The following is a 22,486-nucleotide window of genomic DNA, read 5'->3' on the forward strand; positions in this document are numbered from 1 at the left end:
TAACAGAACCAGAACTATCAATAAAAGAACTATATAAGAAATTGAAGGAATATGGAGAAGTGTCGGGATACAAGATAAACGTAAATAAAAGTGAAGCAATGCCTATGAATAACGCGGATTTCTCAAAATTTAAGGAGGAATCCCCATTCAGATGGCAAACGCAGGCAATAAGATACCTAGGTGTGCAAATAAACAAAAATCTAGGCCAATTATATAAACTCAATTACAATCCACTAATGAAAAAACTACAGGACGATTTAGAGCATTGGAAAGAGCTACCACTAACACTGATAGGAAGGATAAACTGTATTAAAATGAACATTTTTCCAAGGATACTATACTTATTTCAGGCATTGCCAATACAACTGACAGAAAAATTCTTCAAAGAGTTAAAGAAAATAATAAGGAGATTTTTATGGAGAGGGGGGAAACCGAGGATAGCACTAGACAAATTAACAGAATGGTATAAACAAGGAGGCTTACAATTGCCAAACTTCAAAAATTATTATAGAGCCGCACAATTAAGGTACCTATCAGATTTTTATCAAACAAGGGAAAAACCAGACTGGACGAGACTAGAATTAGATAAAATAGGGGAAAAGATACCTGAACACATATTATATAAATGGGATGAAAAATTGGTACAACATAGAACTTCTCCAGTATTACACCATCTCCTCAATATATGGAAGAAGATACATGTAGAAAGAAATAAAATAAATTACCAAATACCAAAACTAATATTGACGCAAAATAAGCTACTCCCTTTTACAATAGACAACCTTGCCTTTAGAAAATGGGAAAAAAAAGGGATTAAAAGAATAGAAAATTGTTTTTCAGGAAGTAGATTCTTATCCTTTGAACAAATGAGAGATAAGTACAATATAACGGGAGATACAGCGCTGGCATATTACCAACTGAGATCCTACTTGAAAGATAAATTAGGAAGCAACTTGAGTTTACCAGAGGGAAGTAACCTTGAATATGTGATTACAGATACAATGTTAATCAAAAGATTTATAAAAAATATGTATATTAAACTGCAAGAAAAGGAAAATGAGGAAACAAATGGTAAAACTAAACAAAAATGGGAACAAGATTTAAATATAAAGATAAAAAAGGAAACATGGGAGAAGTTATGCTCTGGAACGATGAGAAATACAATAAATACGAGGCTGCGTATGATACAATATAATTGGTTACACAGACTATACATTACACCGCAAAAGTTAAATAAATGGGACCCAACAGTATCTGATAGATGTTTTCGATGTAAAAAAGAAAGGGGAACAACAATTCATGCAATCTGGACATGTGAGAGAGTAGAAAAATTTTGGGATGATCTCAATCAGATATTAAATAAAATAACAGAAAACAATATACCAAAGAATCCAGAGATCTTTCTCCTAAGTAACATAAAAAATAAAGAATTTGGAATTGACTTGGAGGATGCACAAAAAAGATTTGTTAAGATAGCCCTAGCTGTAGCAAAAAAATGTATTATGTCAACCTGGAAATTGGAAGATAATTTGAAAATACAACAATGGTATATAGAAATGAATAAATGTATTCCATTAGAAAAAATAACATATAGTTTAAGAAATAATATTGAAATATTCGAACAAGTATGGGAGCCTTACATTAAATACAATAGCGAAAACCTACCGGGAACAAACATTACCTAAGTTGATGGAAGGAGAAGAGAAGAAAAAAATGGACTCAGTAGAATTTCTGGTGTATTTTTGTTGAATGACAACATTGTCTAACTGAATTAATGCAACCTAGATTGTATAACTAAAATGGATGAGAGGGGGGAGGGATGGGGGGGTGGCTTGGGAGGAGGGAGGGGGGAGGGAGAAAAAGTCACTGTAAATGTGTGGAAAAGAAAAAGTGTATATCATGGCTATTGTGATTTATGGTGTGAAAAATAAAAAATTAAAAAAAAAAAAAAAAAAAAAAAAAAAAAAAAAAAAAAAAAAGAAATGCTACGAGCGTCTGGTGATGGAACACATCAAAGTGCACTTCCCAGAGACACTGGACCCATTTCAATTCGCTGCTTGTTTTGCACTGAGGACCAGAGAATGCCGTTCCTTCGAGTTGTACTTGTACAATCAAATGACAATAAACTTGAACTTGATGCAGCCAGACAGGGCACTCTCAACTATGATCCTGTAAAATGTTATCAAGATGTGGGCTGGCAGCCTTGCCCTCCTCAACCTCCTTAGGAGACGTTGGCACTGAAAGTTTTGGAGCTGCTCCCCTACTTCTAATTTCAGGCTAATAAATAGAACCAACAATTTGACGAATTACGTTGGATATTTAAACCAACCTTCACAGAATCCTGCTCCTCATCTGGCTGCTCATACAAATCCTCTCCCAAGAAATTCCAGGGCGACTTGGTACTTTGCGCGGCATATAGTTGCCATTTCCACAGTGACAAAGGGCAGTAGGTCATTCGCAAGGGAAGCTTGTCCAGTGACTCGTTGATGGGAAAGTAGTCCTTCTGCAGGTTCCAGTAATCGTTGAAATAAATGATTGGATAATAGTCGCCACTAACTGCGTCAAATTTCACATCTGTCGGGAGAAAAATAGAATGAAATCTCCAAATGTCAGGTCTCTGTATCTCAAGAGTGAGTAAACAATGCAACCCCACTTCCCATTTCTATTAAACCCACTTTATCCTTCCCAGATTTCACCACACCAGGAGTTTTTTTTTTAACACCAGTTATTTAACCTACCCACCCCCACTTCTTTGGGACATGAGGGAACCCACTCGCTGTTGACAAATGTGCAAACTCTGCACGGATAGCACTGGCAGTCAGTCAGGAGCTGTGAAGCAACAGCTCCACTTGCTGCTGTACCACCATGCCATCCTCTTCTGAAGGAAAGGGATGCACGCCCAGAGAACAGGCAACGGTCCAGGGCATACAGTGCCAAAGTATCGCCTCAAGACATATTTAATCAAATTGTACTACACATTTACAGCACAAAATGATGGATGTTTATCGCCTTCATGTCATCTGAAAAGACGCACTTTTCAGACCTTAATCCATGGAACCATTGAACATTACAGCCCTTCAGACTTTCCAGTCTGTACCGAATTATTATTATTCTGCCAAGTCCCACTGACCTGCACCCATACTCCTCCCATCCATGTACCTGTCCGAATTTTTCTTAAATGTCAAAATGGAGCCTGCGTTCACCTCTTCCAGCTGGGAGCTCGTTCCACTACTCGGTGTGTGAAGAAGTTCACCCCCAATTGTCTCCCTTTACACCGTTAACCCGTGTCCTCTGGTTTGTATCTCACCTTAATCCACAGTATTGTAGATAACGATGCCTTGCTAGAGCTTGTTCAAATTTGCCCGCAAGGCCAGCATCACCTTTTACTAGCCACTTCAGGGGATGTTTTAGCGGGAGATAACTAGCCTATCTGTGACCAAGAAGCCCAAGGATTATTCACTTACACTGATCAAGAGGAGGTGGTACTGCCCCCATTGCCCATGAAGTATGATCATCCACGATATGAACCGTGAGGTTTGGGTGCCAGTGGGAAATGATCTCAACCGGCCCAAAGTCTTCAGCTCGCTGCCAAAATAAAAATGCAAAGGCAATATTGTAAAGTAGCACTGAAAGCTTCAAGAAAGACTGTGCCCAACAGCAAAACGTTTTCAAGAGTACCTTAATTATTTCGGGATCAGCCTCTGTCTGTCCAGTCAGAAGATTTTTTGTCTTTTGAAACTTTCTCCTTTTGTACTTGTTTAACACTGTTGTGAAATAGACCACAGTAATCAATGTACAACTGCCACTGTACACGAAATTCTGGTAATGAGGGCGGCTTTACTGGGCATAGAAACAAAGTTATTGTGCAAAGTCAAATTAGGAAGGAAAAAGAAAGATAAAAGTCCGGAAGTGTTACTGCATAGGGCTTTGATAAAATAGCACATCTGAGGGCTACATAATTTGGCCTCCTTCAAAAGAGGATATCCTTAAAGACAAAGATCCGCCATAATCTTAGTGATTTGCCCAATTCTGCCTGAGTTTTTTTTTAACCATTTTGCCATGGATCTTTATTTAGTCACATAGTCTAGACTGAACAAGGATGGTCTTACTGCATATGGATCATCCTCCCCTGAAAGATATCAGTGAACCAGATGGGATCTCATGACAATCCAGTCAGTTTATGGTCACTTTTCTGATGCAAAAAACACAAGGCTGGAGAAACTCAGCAGGTCCAACAGTGTACTTTATATTACAAAGATAAAACACCATCGATTTGGTCTTGAGCCCTTCATCAAGGTGTGAGCAAAATGTAGGAAGGTGCCTGAACCAACATCGGCTACGTATCTTAATCTTTGCTATATAAAGTACACAGTTTGACCTGCTGAGTTCCTCCAGCCTTGTGTTTTTACTTCAATCACGGTGTCTGCAGACTTTCGTGTTTTTACTTCTCTCTTTCACTGACACCGTTTTTAAATTTAATTTGATTTTAATTCAATTTAGACATACAGCACAGTAACAGGCCTTTTCGGCCCACGAGCCTGTGCAGCCCAATGACACCCAATTAGCCTACAACCCCTCCCCCCAGTATGGTTTCAAGGGTGGGAGGCAACTGGAGCACCCAAAGGAAACCAACACAGACACAGGGAGAACGTACAGACAGGGCCGGATTCGAACCCTGGTGCTGCAACAGCATTGACGCTAACGGAGCTGATTTACTTATTCCAGATTTAATTACTTGAATTTAAATTCTACAGCTGCCAACGAGAGACTTAAATTTGTGTCTGTAAACCTAAGTAGAATGAGTCATTCAACCCCTGCGCTCGACTGCATTCATTTACTGGCTCCTCACAGAAGAGCACAGTGAACAGTATCATTGCAAGTAATTACTCCAACTCCTGCAACTTCCATACTTGTATGTAGAAAAGCTGCGGATCAGTTAATTGCAACAGCAATTAAAAATCTTTCTGCTTACTTCTTGTTATCGACACTGTGGCCAGGCGCCTATATTGTGGTTTCCTCATTGGATCGGGATGAAACCCACTCTTGGTAAAATATATGTGAATGTACATGGAACCATTGGATCTTGTATGCTGGAATGACAAGGATAAATTAAAATAAAACTGCACAGTCACCCACTGCAAATGTATTAGAGATTACAAATACAGGTAATTTGCAGATCTTTATGTCTAATTTATAGCGACAGTGGTTTATTCTTTATACAGGCAAGAAGATAAAAGCACTTATCAAAACAAGTTTAATTATGTTCTTTTTTTCCCCCTATTACAGTAAAACCCCTGGTATCCAGAATTCGAGTTACCGGGAAATAAATCGAGGAAAATACATTTTTTAAAAACTCAAAATAATTGGTAAAAAATAAGCAAGTTTAAAATTGTAAATTTTCTCTGAAGTAACACATAAACCTTTGGTGAAGATGGGAGCAGATATTCAGCCAGCCTTGGTCAAGCTTTGCTCGTAGCAGCTGTTTGAATAGTTGCGTGAAACAGCAATGGCGTCACCCGGGATGAAGAGCTGGTTGATGCCACTCGCCGTTGGGGTGACTCTCTTAAAGTGTCTCCTTACCCTTCCTAAGAAAGAGTCGACCTGGACAGAGGCTTGGGGGAAGGGGGGGTGAATTATCTATGACGTTATTGTTCGTCTTTCGGGTGGCTCCGTGGAGAGGCGAGGAACCTGGAAATGCAGTAATGGCTACATATTTTCAAAGAACGTGACTTAAAGTAAATTCTTTAAGGTCATGTATACATGCAAGTGAAGTTTGTTCAGTGTAAGTACAGTTTCGTAATTTTTTGCCTTTTAAACTGTTTATTCTTAATGCAGGTGTATTAGTTAGGTACTGTAAGAGCAAGTCTCAAGCATCTGGAAAATACACTTAACCGGATCCACCAATCCCCATAGGAGCTAGATACCAGGGGTTTTACTGTATTTGAAAATATATGGGATATTAAAAGCATAAACAGTTTAAACCACAAAAAATTGATAAAAAAATATCCGTTTGAAAGGTTGACCTCCGATTCTTGATTGAAGACTTTTACCCACAAACACTACTGCACACTGAGTAATAAAGCACACTACAATAACAAAGCTTCCTTCTTTTGGACACAGAGACTGGAATGTTCTATTTTGAAAATGGCAAAAGAAATTGGAGAGCCATTTCAGGTATGGCCAAGTCCCACATTCCAAGAACTAAAAGACAAACGGTAACAATTCTAAAATCAGAATCAACTTCAATCACTTGGATATTTTGAACTTTCAATTTGGACACCAAAAGATTTATGATACAATCGATATGGAGCAAAAGTAGGAGAGGGGAGTCTCTGCTCAGACTAGCATTGGTCTGCCTGAATGGGGAAGTTTGCCTTTTCCTGTAGGTAGACATACTATGTATCAGGGGTGGCCAAGCCGCGGCTCGCGAGCCGCATGCGGCACTGGACATGCAATGTGTGGCTTGCGGAAATATATTGACTGAGACCGGAATCGTATGAGCTGGTGCTCACAATGGTGGTTCTAGTGGGCACGGCTTGCGATCACATGATTGTTGCGGCTCTCAAACATCTGGAGTTTATCGAACATGGCTCACACGATAAGCAGGTTTGGCCATCCCTACCATATATATATATATACTAGTGTAAAATTCAATCTCATGTAAATGTAAAACCCCTATTTTTGGCCAAAAATCTGAAGTTTTCCATACATCTCATGTAAAAATTGACCCTAATCTCTCACCTTGGGCCTAGGTGCCTGCTGGCCCAACGCCTCAAATGTGGATTTGCACCTCGTCCGCCTGCAGGTCCGGCACCTCGTTCGTGGACTCGTGCCTCGGTTCCCCGCCCATCAGGAATCCTGACGCCTCGAACATGGACTCTCACCTCAGCCCCACCCGCCCGCCTATATGAACTCCCGACTCGTCCCCAGCCACCCGCCAATCGGAATTGCCGAGGCCTCTAACCTCCCCCGTGGTAGGACGTGTATTTTGATGCGCAGATCTTATTATTACTTTAATTCATTGTGTTTTTGTTCTTCATTGGTTTAGAGATCATTTAGACTTCTGCTACTGATACAGTATTTTGGATTTAAGTGTGAATTTCAGCCCCTCAAAAGTAATAATCGTTCCCATGAACTTAACATCAAAAAGATGGTCTGCAAAATTTTTTTTGCACGAGTATATGCGGTAGGTAGAAAACCTCTTGGTGGTATACCATTAATTGGCATTATTGCCAAATCTTGTTTGCTTCTTTACACATTTCCTTCAACTCCTAGCAATTTCTGACAAAGGTAGAGTAATTTTTTTTGGCTCAGCTGATAACAGCACAAATGAATAGAGCACAATATATAGAAAACAGAATCGTCACACCTCAGTTGTTTCTATTTCTCCATAGTGCTCATAGCATCCTGTCCCCGACTCTCCACTGGTCCAATCTCCGTACACCAGATCCAGATGTTCCCAGAACAGTGGTGCACTATTATTGAACTCTGTGAAGTGTTCATTCTCTGAGATATAAACTCGTAGATCCTGTGGGGGGGGTCAAGAACAACTATTTAGATGACCACAAAATGCAATGAATGCAAAATCAGTTTACTATGATCACCGGCTGTAAAGGATTCAAATGTAACCTTCATCTGCTCAGCGGCCAGTAGTAGTGACTCCCCTATGACATTTGCCTGGAAGAAAGATAATGAAGTGCTTCATGATGCTGAGATTGAAAACTATGCGCACCTTCGATCTGAAGGTGGTGAAGTAATGGTGTAGAGCACGGCCTGTGTATAGGACAACCCCAGAATTTCCACCAAAACCGTGGGTTTTGAGTCATACCCTTTGCAAAACACGACATTCCCCCCTCCCACCCCCCAACCAAAAATCTGGCACTTACCGCTGACCAGTGGATGCTGTTGAAAGCAAATCACAATATTTTAATAACAAATTACTATTTAACAGTTTAAATTTTATTTGGACATTTTAAACTAAACCATCAACTGTAGCAAGCCTTTTAAGGTCTACGTGCAACTGACAGCAGTTGGGAATGGGCGGATGAACACCACAGAGGAGCGCTGAGACTTCGCTGATAACTAATGGGGCCAGTGTGAGATTGCGTTGGAGCAAGTGAGAAAATGGCAGCCGAGTTGAGACTTCGCCGGCAAGGAATGGATTTTAGACCCGGCCTATAGGATGACCCCAATTTTAAAGTGAGATTTCTAAGTTTCAGGTCGTCCTATACGGTACTCAGATTTGCAAAAACAGTTACATCTGTACAATATATTTGGCTGCTGGTCATCACTTGACTGTTGATTGGCACAAACTAACAGAACACACAACCAACTGGCAAAAAAAATCAACTAACCTTAGATGGGTTGAAGAATATTGAGACACCATTGGTAACTGAATGAATACAGTCTTTCTAATTTTCCCAGTGTAATCACAGCAATTTTTCACCTGTATTGCACAATAACATTGCCGCGAATTTCGTGACACAATTTCACAACAATCAATTCTGATTCTGACTTCAGTGTTTGCAAGATGTTGGGTCGAAGATGATTGTTAAAACCATTTCAGAGTTCTTCAGTGATGCATCTATTATGATCACCTCAATTTATCCTTTTTAGAGGGGTGTGAAGAGGTGAGCAAACAGTTCTGAAAAAAGGTCAATTGCCAAAGACAATGACCGATATCCCCAGAAGGAAATTGCACGTAATATTAATATTTTCAGTATTTTTACATGGAAATAAGGGAATCTTGATTCTTCCTCCTACAGATTTCATGAGGCCTGATAACTCCAACACAAGTCGTTTTAATCCCTGTGGATTGTATCTCCAACACAAGTTTTCATCCAGTGTCAGATTAAGCAAATTTGCCATGTTCTTTATTTGGGAACCATCAATTTGACCAAAAGAACACATCTTAGTACTCATCATTGAATTCTTTCCGAGAAATTTTAAAGCAACTCTCTACTTCCTCACCCACCCTCACCACCTACTACTCATTGGATCATCATTCTCCCCTTTTTACAATAGTAATGTGTGCCCAGAACAGCACTCAGCGAACCAAAGTCCAACCCATGCTTTGTAGAAATACAGGTACAGCACCCCTTATCTGAATACCTGAAAAGCTCCAAGATTTGAAACTTTTTTCATCCGTGGCCCCATAATGTAACATGTAATAGAGTTCAGAAACCCCGAATGGAGAATTGGACGTAGCAGACGTAACTAGTGCATTATGGAATGTAGATTTTTCAAAATATGTCTACCTCAGTTAATTTGTGCCTATGTAAATAGTTGAATTGCAATATGAATTCATGTATCTTTAAGTCTGAGTGAATGAGTGCTTTTTAAATGGGTGTTAAAAAAATCCGAAACACTTCTGGTCCCATTTCGGAGAAGGGGTACTCAACCTGTATATCACGTAATGGGTAATGGATCAGAAGGCACTGAAAAAGTCATGAATCAGTGAGAGAGACTGTAACTCAGGAGAAATTGAGGAGTTTCTCGATTTGCTTTTGGAATCTGGGACATCTACCTCAGAAACAGGTCCAAATTCTGACCCTTGTAGAACCCCCCATGCATCAACTTCTACAGAACAAAACAGAAAATAGCAAGTCTCACTGGAAGAAGTCAAACACAAAAATCGGCGGACACCGTGATTGAAGTAAAAATACAAGGCTGGAGAAATAAAGCAGGTCAAGCGGGGTACTTTATATCGCAAAGATAAATGTACATATACAATGCTTCAGGTTTGAGCCCTAGGTGGGGGTGGTCCAGGCCTGTATGTGAAAATTTGTGTGCTGGTTTATCTGTTTAAAATAATGAAACCAGTGTACTTCTGCATAATGTGTACAAAGTTGTTTTTGATGCTCAGTGATTATATTTTGAATTTTTTTAAAAAAAGGCCTGTTTCCATGCTGTAAGGCCATCACTGAATGTTGGAAATGGCATCTTTTAAATTGGACACCATCTGTCTTTGAGTTAATACAACGTCACCATTTTTAACTTGTGAATACTAATGTGCAGTGGCATGTATCCAACTCAGGCTAATGTAATGACAGTGGAGCTCTCTGCCCACGCCACGGGCAACGTTCAACCCAATAACACACAAGGCCCATTAGCTGGTCATTACCATATTGCTTTGAGGGAGTTCGTGGTGTACAAATTGCCATTATTATTCGTCAGCTGCAACTCAGCTCCTCGCACCCTCCTACATCAGAAGATGTGGGGTTCAAGTACATTCTCCAGAATTTCTCAGAAATCTGAGTGCAGTCCGAGGGAGAGCTGCTCTGTTATCAGTGTCATCTTTATATTGCAATGGGGGGGAATGCCTTCAAATAGTACTAACGAAAAAAAAATATTTGGGAGCTATCCTGATATTTTGGTCCACCTTTATACCTCAACCAGCATTTCTAGTGTGAAATTTAATCACATTTTTCTTTGAGACAGATTAGATGCAAAATGTTCCAACTATGCTTCCTTGATAAAGCACTTGGAATGTTCTGAAAAGACCCTTTATAAATGTAAGCTTTCCACTTCAAAACTTGTTCATTGGCTGTAGTGGCCTAGAGCAAATGAGAATGCAATACCATATCAATCAGTAGTTTTCAAACTTTTTCTTTCCACTCACCTACCACTTTAAGTAATCCCTATGCTATAGGTGCTCTGGGATTAGTAAGGGATTACTTAAAGTGGTGAGTGGGGGGAAAAAAAAGGTCGAGAACCATTGCTCTAGACCCAATTGTTAATGAATTATTTTGTTTGAGAAAAATTGTCACTGGCCCATTTCCTTTGGAGTTCTGAACCTGTGCACATAACGAGTCCATTAGGGACAATTAAAACAGTGGTTTTCAACCTTTTTCTTCCCACCCACATCCCACTCTTACTAATCCTAGAGCATCTATGGCACAGCGATTACTTAAGGTGGCAGGTGAGTAGCAAGAAAAAGGTTGAAAGCCACTGGTATAAATGAAAGCTCTTTATTTCAAGAGATCTGGAGTAAAATGTATGTGGAAAGGGATGGGGTGGGGTAGACGGTGGTGAGCAGTTAAGGAAAAAAATCCAGCGAATGTTAATGCATGTTGAATAGGTTGTGAAATCTAATTTGACATGGCATGCATCCAATTCAATGGTTAAATGATTAGCAATGAAATTTGCATTGAACATTGAACTGTTAGAGAAAAAAAATTCTTTGATAACACTGAAGGAATGATTGATTATTCAGGCTCAAATTAATTGTTTACCATAAGTGTATCCTTGGGGAAAAGATTCCGACTCGGCTGCCGCACCGTCCCAGTTGGATCACTCTGCTCTGGAGGCGTGCTTCCTCGACGGAACCAACTGCTTATCAGCCAGATGATAAAGATCCTACAATTTAAAAGAAAAATCACCACTCCGTAATGAATACAAATGCACAAAACAGTTTTCACTTTTGTTGGATGATCCTCTCGGATTGTGTTCAGGAGGAGCATCAAGTGAGCAATTGCAGAACAGGAGGGTAGATTATGGATGCCTAAAGGTGGGATCAAATGGGAATTTAATGAATGCACTTGACCAGCACATCTCAACCGTACACATCAAGTAATCCTTTACTAACCACAGAGCACCTATGGCAGTCTTCCTGAAAAGGAAATTTAGTTAGAATCTATTAGAGGCTGCACACTGGTACATTCAGTGGCCCAGGTTCAACCCTGACATCCAGAAACTCGCATCTCCTCCCCTTGACTGCTTGGGTTACCCACCCCAAAGAGCTCCAATTTCCTCCCACATCCTCAAGCTGCGCAGATTGGTAAATTAACTAGCCTCTCTAAATTCCCTCAGTGGCTGGCAGAATGCGGAGTCATTGGAATAAAATGGTTCCAACGAAATAATAATGGAAATGGGCATTTGAAGGTCAGTGCGATCTCAGTCGAACAAATTCCTTTCTGTATGACTGTGAGAATGCTTAAGTTTAAACATTTACAGGACAGGTTCAATACATGTCCAGTGCAAAAATAAAAACTCTCCATTTCAAATTGTTTTTTTGCCCTTCCTCATCTTCAAATGTTACCTGTTCCCAAAATTGTTTTAGGTCAGGTTTCATTGACTTTTCTCTTCACCCTTTTAAAATGATCCCCATTCAAATTTTATAGTCAACTGTAAAGGATTCTAAATTACCCTTGGAAAAATCGTCTTTTTTTTGTTGTTTTATTCTTCTAATGTGTATAGGCTCCATGGTATCAAACCTAAGCACACGTTCCAGATTCTGAGTAGTACATCGGAGAGACTGGACGCAAGACTGGGAAATTGCTTCATTGAACACCTCAGCTCTGTCCGCCGCAATAGTGAAGATCTGCCAGTGGCCCCCCGTTTCAATTTCCCGTCCCATTCCATTATTGACATGCCTGTCCATGATCACATGCACTGCCCACCTGTAAATTGGAGGGGCACCTAATACTTCATCCAGGCGCTCTACACCGGATGCCATTAACATCAACTTCTCCAGTTTCAATTAAGAAACCCCCCCCCCCCTCCTTCTTCCCTGTTTCCTTCCTTCTAGTTCTGTCTCTCTCTCTTCCCTTTTTCCCTCTCCCTCCTTTTACAGAGCCAAATTCAATTCTCACCTTTCCTTTCCAATTACCAGCTTTTGGCTGACTCCACTCCCTCCCATTCTTCCCCCTTGCTTCTTATTTAATTAAGATGCCTAGCTGATTTTTTTTTGCTTATACCCCGCTTTTCGAATCTACGGGACCTTTCGTACGCTGAAATGGCGTAAAACGAAGAAGCAATTACCTTTGATTCCGATGGGAAAATTTTTTGACCATTCTCAGACCCAAAAAATAACCCACCAAATAACACCTAAAACAACACTAACAATTATTAAAAGCAGGAATTATATGATACTTCCCCCCCACCCACCAGCATCCTAGACATGCAAGGAACTCACACCAGTTTCTCTTACGCTTGGTACACTTGGTCCATGGGGGTTGGGGGCGTGACACCATGAGTTACCGCACTGGGTGACACTAACCCTAGCGACACCACTGGGTGGGAAGCCCAGGAGACTGGGATGTAGGACAGAGGGGAAAAGGCTCATCTATCTCTTTAACATGTGATCGCAGTTTCCGGGGAAGGAGCTGTCTCTGAGTACACGCGCAGCCTCCATAACAGATCGCTGCTTTCGTAAAAGCAAAAATTTTTTCATAACAGTGAATTTGCATAATGTGAGTATTTGTAAAGTGGGGTATACCTGTACTTTGAAGAAGGGCTTAAAATGCCTGAATTGTCAACAATTTATCTTTACCTCCTATGGACGCAGTATGGCCACTGAGCTCCTCTAGCATTTCCGTGAGTTTTTAATGCAAAGTGCTTCACCATTGACTGCAATCTATTTTTTTTTGCAGACTTACCTCTTAATGCACAAATAAGAACATGTGGTACTCACCTGAATAAAACCCCTTTGATAACTTGCCAGGCATTGGGAGGCTGGTGTTGTTGTTGCTGTGGTGGAGGTTGTGTCTCAACCCTATTAGTTTCTGATACTTGGACCTGCCCATCAGCTACCACCTCACTGCTGACCTGTAGGATGCAAATGTGAACAACCTATATAAGTGTGTAGGAGGTTAGAGAAACACACGTGCAGACACTTATGAACCAAGTAGATAATGGAAACGGTGATGAAGAATTTCAGCTGTGGTGCAAGGGTTAGCTCTCTCACCCCAACCAGCAGATCATGGGTTCAAGTCCTAAAAGGATTAGAGCCTCGGACAGCCTTTTTTCCAGCTATGGCATCAAAGTTTATGAGCCCCCTTTCCCTGTAGTCAAGTTTAGTTGGTTTCTTCCATACATCTCTCCTACCGACTATGCACCTTGGGGCCCTCCCTTAAAGATTTCAGACTGTAGCCCCCTCCCACTTCAAATATGCTGTGAAGCCCATATACTCTGTGTGCCATTTTTCTGGGACTGATTTGATACCCAACCAACTGGTTTGTATGGTACTTTACTACTGTAAAGGTTTACCCACGGACCCCATCCAGAGTATATGTTATGAAAGGTTAGAAAATGTTCAGAGTCCAATGAGTTAAGGTGCCGTCTTGTAGATGAGATGTTAAAACAAGAACCCGTTTTTCCTCTCCAAGGATGATAAAAGATCCCTCAATGCCTTGAGCATCATTTAGCTTTCAGCCACCAGCCAAATCAGATGATTTACTTCATTCCTGTGTACATGGAAGGTTTCACACGATGTTTCCTTTATTGTTGCAACAAAGACTCACAAATATAAAGGGATTTAGGACAATGTTCACCCTGCAGTTTTTCTTTAAAATAGCTTCAAAAGCCATGCAATAAATGGTTAGTATTTCAGGACAGACAGAAAATGGTAATAATCTGATTCAAAAGTTTAAAAAATATTCATTCTTCCTTTTAAATGTAAATTTACAGGTCAGTAAAATGAATGTTCAAATAGTGAAACGAGGAATGGGTCCTGAAATGTCGCGAGTCGATTTTGTGATATCAGAATTATTAGTTCATTGAGAAAGTTGGAAGACACCTCATAGGGAAGACATTTTATCCATGCTGACATCTTGAAGGGCCTTTCCAATGAGTCCAAGCCACCTTCCATTTACCTGCCCTTGGAATAGACATGTTGAGAATGTATCCATTTGCCTTTTGACAATCTCTCCTTTGAAAAGAGTGCATTCATAATTCATGGTGGAAAACAACATCTTCATCACACCTCTTGTTCCCTTGATCTGTCCTACGGTTATCCACCACCTTGCCGGTTAACCCTCAAGTTATCAAAGCCCTGCATAATTTTGATCTTCGCGGCTCTCAGAGGACAAAAAAAAAATCTAGTGACTCTAGATTCTCCATGTAATCACTTCTAGTTTCATTCCAGTGAATCACATGTTCTCACAAACTTGACATTATTTTAACGTGCTACATAGAATTTTATACAACACTCCACCTGAGGCTGCACCAAGAATTTGTAGGGGTCATCTACTGCATCCAGTGCTCCTGCCATAGTCTCCTCTATGTCGGAGAGAATGGACGCAGACTGGGAGATTGCTTCTCTGTCCGCTGCAATAGTCTGGATCTCCCGGTGGCAACCCATTTCTATTCCCCACCCCCATGTCTGTCCATGGTCTCATGCACTGCCAGACTGATACCACCAGCAAATCAGAGGAAAACCTCATCTGCCATATGCCGTTAACATCGACTTCTCCGGTTTCAGCACCCACGCCCCCCCACCCGCCACTTCATCTTCGACCCCTGCCTTTTTCCCTCCAATTCTGTCTCTTGCCCTCTTTCTTCTTCCCCTGTCTCCTTTCAGAGCCAAAATCAATTCTCACTGTTCTTCTTATCATAACCATTTAACATTTTTTGTTGGTCTGGACACCTTCCTCTCTCATTCTTCCCCCTTTCTCTCCCAGTTCTGATAGCTGCCTGCTTTTTGCTTATGCTTTGAAAAAAGCCTCGGGCCCGAAGCATCATTTTAATACATCTTTACCTCCTGAATTATTTCAGCATTCACTGTGTGTTTTTACCAAGAATTATAGATGTCTAATACTCCAATTTCCAGTATGCCCCCTCCCCATTCTTCCTACTTTTCCTCACCCCTGACTCTTCCTCCAACTCCCCAGCCCTACCACTCATTTCCCCCTTTCAGAGTTCATCCTTCTCCGTCCTCTGCCCCTTCCCTCTCTCAGCTCCTTTCCCTTCATCCCCCTCCCACCTGTACCCGCATCACTTGCACTTCTCCCAATTCCACTCCACCACCCCCCCCCCTCCCCACACCATCTTATTCTGCCTGATTTTCGGCGTACCTGAAGGAGCGTTCAGGCCTGAAAAGTTGACTGCCCACTGCTCTCCGTGGATGCTGCATGACCTGCTGAGTTCCTCCAGCATTTTTTATGTCCTGCACAAAACCACAGGTGAATGTCGGGGAGTCAAAAACTCAACGTGCTTCTGCAGAGACAAGGTTCAACCAGGTGACCCACCCCACCTTGATGCCTCATAAGCCGGGGATTCTCAAGTCCATAAAGGCATCACATTTTTTAATAAAGGCTTTAAGATTATCACTTGTTTTTCCTCTCCTGGTAACCGCTTTCTACAATCAAGTTTCTAGTAAAGGATCTATTTAATAAGAGGCAGGTGGATAAGGTCCACCTTGTCTCTCCGCTCTTCCCCCCACCAACAATGAGTTGCCAAAAGTAGTACAGCATCTATGCGAGGTACATTGACTGAAGAAAGGACACTGATCCTGTCCTGTGCAAAAGAGGTACTACACACCAGTACTTTAAGATGCCTGAGATCGAAAGATTTTGTACCTGACACAACAGTCTCTGACAAGGTCAAGCATTCCATCGCATCCACTATTAGCTTCAACTGCTCAGATTTCCAATTTATTGTCAGGGTACATCCATGGCATCACATACAACCCTGAGATTCTTTTTTCCTGCGGGTGAGGAAGAACCTCACCTATCAGGAGTGCAAAAAAAAAACTGACTCAACTTACACATGTAAAGTAAACAAATAAATGTAAAGCAAACGGACTGTGCAACACACAGAGAGAAGAAAAACATCAATAAAGTGCCCAAGTAAGAGTCCTTAAACGAGCCCCTGATTGAGTTTGTCGTTGAGGAGTCTGAAGGTGGAGGGGAAGCAGCTGTTCCTGAACCTGGTGGGTGCGAATCTTGTGGCCCCGATTCCTCTTTCTCGATGGATGGTGTGGATCCTTGATGATTGCTGCTGCTCTCTGACGGCAGCATTCTTCTCGATAGTGGGGAGGGTTTTGCCTGCCCATGTCCTGGGACACGTCCACTACCTTTTTCAGGGTTTTCCACTCAGGGGTATTGGTGTCTCCATACCAGGCTGTGATGCTGCCAGACAGCACACTTTGCCAATCACAGCTTTTCAGAGCGTCCCATTATCCAATTGGCTGATCCTGTCACGACGTGGATATTGCTCAATTCTATCAATTTCAGTCTTCCAACTCATGAGTCATCTCAGTTCTATGTACAGTAAAAGTTCAAAATTCCAGAAATCAGGACCACCCCAGAATCTAGACTTATCGAAAACTCTCAAAACATTTTAAATTTTGCGGGCTTTTGTATGCATGAGTGCATAACCGCACAGATGCAAAGAAGTTGTGGAAATGTACGAACCAATATTTATTTATTTTTTAAACTTTGAATTTAAATGCAAAAATATTTCATTAATAAACTATCAAAATTTATCTGTTCATCTCTTCTTTATTCCCCTTAAATTTGAATTTTAAAAGTATGCCCAAAAACCCTGAACAGTCCAGATTTTAGGATTTTTTACCGTAATAAACTCCAATCAGACTGGTTCTGGACTCTCAGCAAGGAATTAGCTGAACAGCATTTACTCTGCCATGACCTTTCAGAATCTACAATGGAAGACCCTACGTTTTTGTTTTAAGCATCAATGAATGCATGCTAATATTAATTCCTCTTCTTCGGCCTAGAATCAATACACGAATCATGTGGTATTGCCCTCAAGATAAGTCTAACCTTCCCCTGGTAATGATGGCAAAAAGCTATCACGGGATAAGGCGGAAGCTATGGAAAGTACTCTCTCCACACATATTGCCGCAACAGGAGAGAATTTTCACCATTTTCATTTATCATTTCAGATTTCCAGCATATGCTATTTTTCTAAAAACACCTTTTGATCAAAAAAAATCACATTTTTCTATTAAAACTATGGTACTTCAAACCCCTCAAAAACACATCGTGTCTTGTCAACAATAAACATTATGCCGTGATTTCCCAATCACTTGCTGGACCTGCAAACTAACATTTCACATTTCATGAAGCGTGCACCAAGGAACTTCTCCACACCAGCATTTAATCATTCTTCACCATTTTAAAGCACGTGTTTGCTGGATTTCTGTTCAAGTAAACAATTTTCCACAATCTCCTTCTTCCCCGTCACTTAGCCGACACACATTTTTCATGGTACAGTGCACATTTCAAGCTGACTTAATTTCCTTAGTGGTCCCAGTTATGGCACATTTCACAATGAATTTTTTATTAAGATCATCTGTTGTTTGTTTTCCTTGGAGTGGAGAAAGCTGAAGGTGAAAATGATAGAGGAGCATAAAATTAGGAGGGCCAAATACAGCAGTAATCTTATGCCCTGAGCAGAGGTGAATATAACCAGAGGTCAAAGGTTTAATGTAAGGAGTTAAAAGCTTAGAGAGGATATAAGGAAGATTTTTCTCCCCCTAGCCAGAGAATGATTCACATTTGGATTAGATGCTGAGAAGGTGGCAACAGAAAATCTCACTTTAGTATGCAAGCCCTTGAACTGCCATGGTAGTAATGGCTATGGACAAAGTACTGTTCAATGACATTACTTCAGATGGTCACTAAAGACTCAAAAACTTCTACAGCTGTACCCTGGAGAGCATTCTGGGTGGTTGCACCACTCTCTGGTATAGAGGTGCCAACACTCAGGGCAAGAAAAATCTCCAGAAGGTTGTTACTCAGCCAGTGTACATTACAGTAAAAGACTTCACTCCATTGAGGACGTCTACAAGAGGCAGCGTCTTAAGAAAGCAGCCTCTATCCTCAAGGAGCCCCACCACCCAGGCCAGGCCCTCTTTACTCTGCTACCATACAGGGGCCTGAAGACGAGCACTCGGCGGCACAAGGTCAGCTTCTTCCCCAAATGATCGATGAACCACAGATACTGACTTCTCGTCCACTATTTTTACTATCACTGTGGCGGGGTTTATAGGAACGCTTGCACTGTGACGCTGCCGCCAAACAACGAATATCGTGACCCGTTCTTGACAATGAATTCTGATTCACCCTGGTCAGCAGACGGAATGGGCCACTCATTTCCGTGCTGTGTTATTGTGACTCATGATCAAGCTGAGAATAATCAATAGCCCAGTATTATAGAGTGGCCCAATTCATCAACTTCTATTACATCAATTTCTCCAACATCTTTTTAATGATAATGGCCAATGAATTCAAAGCTGAACTCTCATTTCCCTACTATTTCCCACCTTGATGAAGGACTCAGGCCTGAATCGTCGGGGATGTATCTTTGACCTGCTGAGTTTCTCCTGTGTTTGGGCGTTGTTTCCCCCCCCTGCCCCCGACCATCCCCCCCCCACCATCCCCCACCCCCACCAACCATCCTCCCCCACCATCCCCCCCCCCCACCCTATTATTTGTTCATTTGCGTTGTCCACGCTGAAGGCTGTACTGTTTTGGTCACAAGGAGCATCAAAAACGTACAACTTTCAGAAAGCATGACCTTGATGCCCGAAATGTGGGTGATGTATCTTTACCTTTGCTACATAAAGACACTGCTTGACCTGCTGAGTTTCTCCTTAGATTTTGGAGGCCACCTCAAGAATGGGAGAAATTCCAGAGCCAAAGCAGACCAAGTTTTATTCAACCCAGGACCCACTGAACCCCTCTTTCCCCCCCACCCCTCTCCCCCCCGAACCCCTCTCCCCCGAACCCCTTTCCCCCGAACCCCTCTTTCCCCCGAACCCCTCTTTCACCCCGAACCCCCTTTCTCCCACGACCCCCTCTTTCTCCCCCCCGAACCCCTGTTTCTCCCCCCCGAACCCCTCTCCCCCCTCCCGAACCCCTCTTCCCCCCCGAACCCCTCTTTCTCCCCCGACCCCTCTTTCCCCCCCCGAACCCCTGTTTCTCCTCCCCGAACCCCTCTCCCCCCTCCCGAACCCCTCTCCCCCCTCCCGAACCCCTCTTCCCCCTCCCGAACCCCTCTTCCCCCCCCGAACCCCTCTTCCCCCCCCGAACCCCTCTCCTCCCCCTCCCATGGCAGCCTCAGAGGGAGCCCCGGCTCCTTTACCCACGAATATGGCCCAGGCCGAGTGAACGGCTGTGATTTAAAGGGCACCCCGGGGCCTGGGACGCCGGTCTCGGGCCGAGGCCGCGGGATGGGTGGGTGGGGGGGAGGGCGTTCCACGGTATGAGGTACCCCCCCCTCCCCTCCCCTCCCCTCCCCCCCCCTCCCCCGGCTCCCTCACCTCGCCGTTCGCCGTCGCCCCGCCGGCCGCCGCCGCCTCGTCGCCCGCCCGCGCCGCCATCTTTCCTCCTTCGCGACCGAACTGCGGGATTTCGGTCGGGTCAGACGAGATTTCGCGTCCCGTGTGACCCTCTCCCCACGCTGGAATCACGTGGCCGGGTGGCGCGCCGCCATCTTTGATGCAGGCGGAAGTCGAGCGAGAGCAGCTCTGCGGCCTCCGCAGAGGGAGCAAGTGGGTTAAAGAGTGGCTTTCAGAACATCCAAATGCTGACTGGCAGAGAAATCAGCTGGTTCCCCTTGTCACAGCTGTGGCCCGAAATGTGAAATTGATACCAGTTGAACATCTCAGTGTCTTTATTTTCCTGCTTCCCTTATTTCCTCACCCTGCACCTTCCACCTCCAGTGCAGACCATCTGACTTCCAGTCAGGTTAATACATATCATGCATATTCATTATCATGACACCCTTACGTTTAAATTCTGACTAAAGCACTTACTTTACCCTCTGTAAAAGTTTTAACACTCCAGATTAATATTGCACTGGCGATTCAAAACGCAAGGCTTGGGAGAGAGTTCGGTGTTTTGGATTGCTTTTGTCAATTGAAACGTAAAATCCTCAGTTCTTCTGCCTGCCAGGAACAAGTTTGGTTTGATCATGTGACATCTCTCCCACCAATACTGCTGATCACCTTAAATTGATCCATGGCGTTTGCTTCCATGACCCATATGTGTTCCTAAACCCCTAGTAACGTTCCACGTCTGCAGAGCACAAGAGAATGAAGAGCTCATTGGAGTACCTACTCCAAGAGAATGAAGAGCTCATTGGAGTACCTGCTCCGAACCATCAACTTTTGGTTTTGCTTACATGACCCATCTGTGCTCCTAAACCCCTAGTAACGCTCCACGTATGCACAGAGCACAAGAGAATGAAGAGCTCATTTGAGTACCTACTCCAAGAGAATGAAGAGCTCATTGGAGTACCTGCTCCGAACCATCAACTTCTGGTTTTGCTTACATGACCCATCTGTGCTCCTAAACCCCTAGTAACACTCCACGTATGCACAGAGCACAAGAGAATGAAGAGCTCATTTGAGTACCTACTCCAAGCGAATGAAGAGCTCATTGGAGTACCTGCTCCGAACCATCAACTTCTGGTTTTGCTTACATGACCCATCTGTGCTCCTAACCCCCTAGTGTGAGAGACCAGTAACACTGAGATCAGTAACACTGATCATTGCGTGAGATCAGTATTACTGATCTAAAAGAAAAGTGAGGATTGTGAGAGATGAGAAAAACTGACATTGCAATATGAACATGAAGAAATGAAGAAAATAAAATTGATACATAAGTAAATGAATGAAGCCAGTGCAAACAACATGAGACATGGATATTAGAAGGCAGGAAGCTGACACTGTCTGAGTAAGATAAGAATCTCCTACACCAGCAAGTTCACTGAATGAAGGAGAGAAGGACAGACAATTGAGAATAGAAGTAGAGTTAGTCTGAATGAGATAAGGGTCGCCAAGCCCCAGATAGAATTAGCAAGGCTTGCATAAATAATTAGAAGACCTTAGACAGTATTAGCAAGTTATACATATATAATTAGTAAGCCATACAACAGATTTTTCAAGTATGCATATTTAACTAGTAAACCCTAGACAAGATTAACGAACCCTGCAGATGAAGGGACTGTAGCCCTGAGAGTCGGGAAGGTGTGAATGGGGACAAAGGCTAGGATGTGAATAAGGACAATGGGAATAATGGCATAAGAAGACACCGACAGGATACCCCCTGGTCCTCCAAGTATACTGAAACTGCACGTAGGCAGGAAGGATTGCCTCTGCCAAACCCATCCAGGGGGCAGAAGAATGTAAGGGGGAGGGTATTCTGATACTGAAATTTACTGTATAAAAGTTGGGTGAGCCCCAGTGTATGTGTGTATTCCCAGGGTAAGGGGAAGCACCCAACTTTGCATTGTTGCTGTAATAAATGTTCTTTGTTCTCAATATTTGTCTCAAGCAATTTCTTTAAAGGTACTTCTATTTCTAACATTAGTAACGCCGTATGCACAGAGCACAAGAGAATGAAGAGCTCATTTGACTACCTGTTCCAAGAGAATGAAGAGCTCATTGGAGTACCTGCTCCGAACCATCAACTTCTGGTTTTGCTTACATGACCCATCTGTGCTCCTAAACCCCTAGTAACACTCCACGTCTGCACAGAGCACAAGAGAATGAAGAGCTCATTGGAGTACCTGCTCCAAACCACCAACTTCTGGTTTTGCTTACATGACCCATCTGTGCTCCTAAACCCCTAGTAACGCTCCACGTATGCACAGAGCACAAGAGAATGAAGAGCTCATTTGAGTACCTACTCCAAGAGAATGAAGAACTCATTGGAGTACCTGCTCCGAACCATCAACTTCTGGTTTTGCTTACATGACCCATCTGTGCTCCTAAACCCCTAGTAACGCTCCACGT

General features: G+C 42.6%; 1 protein-coding gene across 1 annotated transcript in view; it reads right to left on the bottom strand.

Moving 5' to 3' along the window:
- The window catches only part of clptm1 (CLPTM1 regulator of GABA type A receptor forward trafficking), a 42,351-nt gene extending 22,107 nt beyond the window's left edge, over window positions 1-20,244 (bottom strand). The window contains exons 1-8 of the mRNA XM_069909463.1: window positions 20,009-20,244; window positions 13,415-13,548; window positions 11,235-11,358; window positions 7,370-7,528; window positions 4,973-5,090; window positions 3,679-3,764; window positions 3,465-3,585; window positions 2,330-2,574 (exon numbers count right to left, since the gene is read on the bottom strand). Of these exons, the coding sequence (XP_069765564.1) occupies window positions 2,330-2,574; window positions 3,465-3,585; window positions 3,679-3,764; window positions 4,973-5,090; window positions 7,370-7,528; window positions 11,235-11,358; window positions 13,415-13,548; window positions 20,009-20,068 (1,047 nt within the window). The 5' untranslated portion in view covers window positions 20,069-20,244. The remainder of the gene's footprint in view (window positions 1-2,329; window positions 2,575-3,464; window positions 3,586-3,678; window positions 3,765-4,972; window positions 5,091-7,369; window positions 7,529-11,234; window positions 11,359-13,414; window positions 13,549-20,008) is intronic.
- Window positions 20,245-22,486: the final 2,242 nt, after the last annotated feature.

The sequence above is a fragment of the Narcine bancroftii genome, chromosome 13, assembly GCF_036971445.1.
Source record: "Narcine bancroftii isolate sNarBan1 chromosome 13, sNarBan1.hap1, whole genome shotgun sequence".
In the NCBI taxonomy this organism is placed as follows: Eukaryota; Metazoa; Chordata; class Chondrichthyes; order Torpediniformes; family Narcinidae; genus Narcine; species Narcine bancroftii.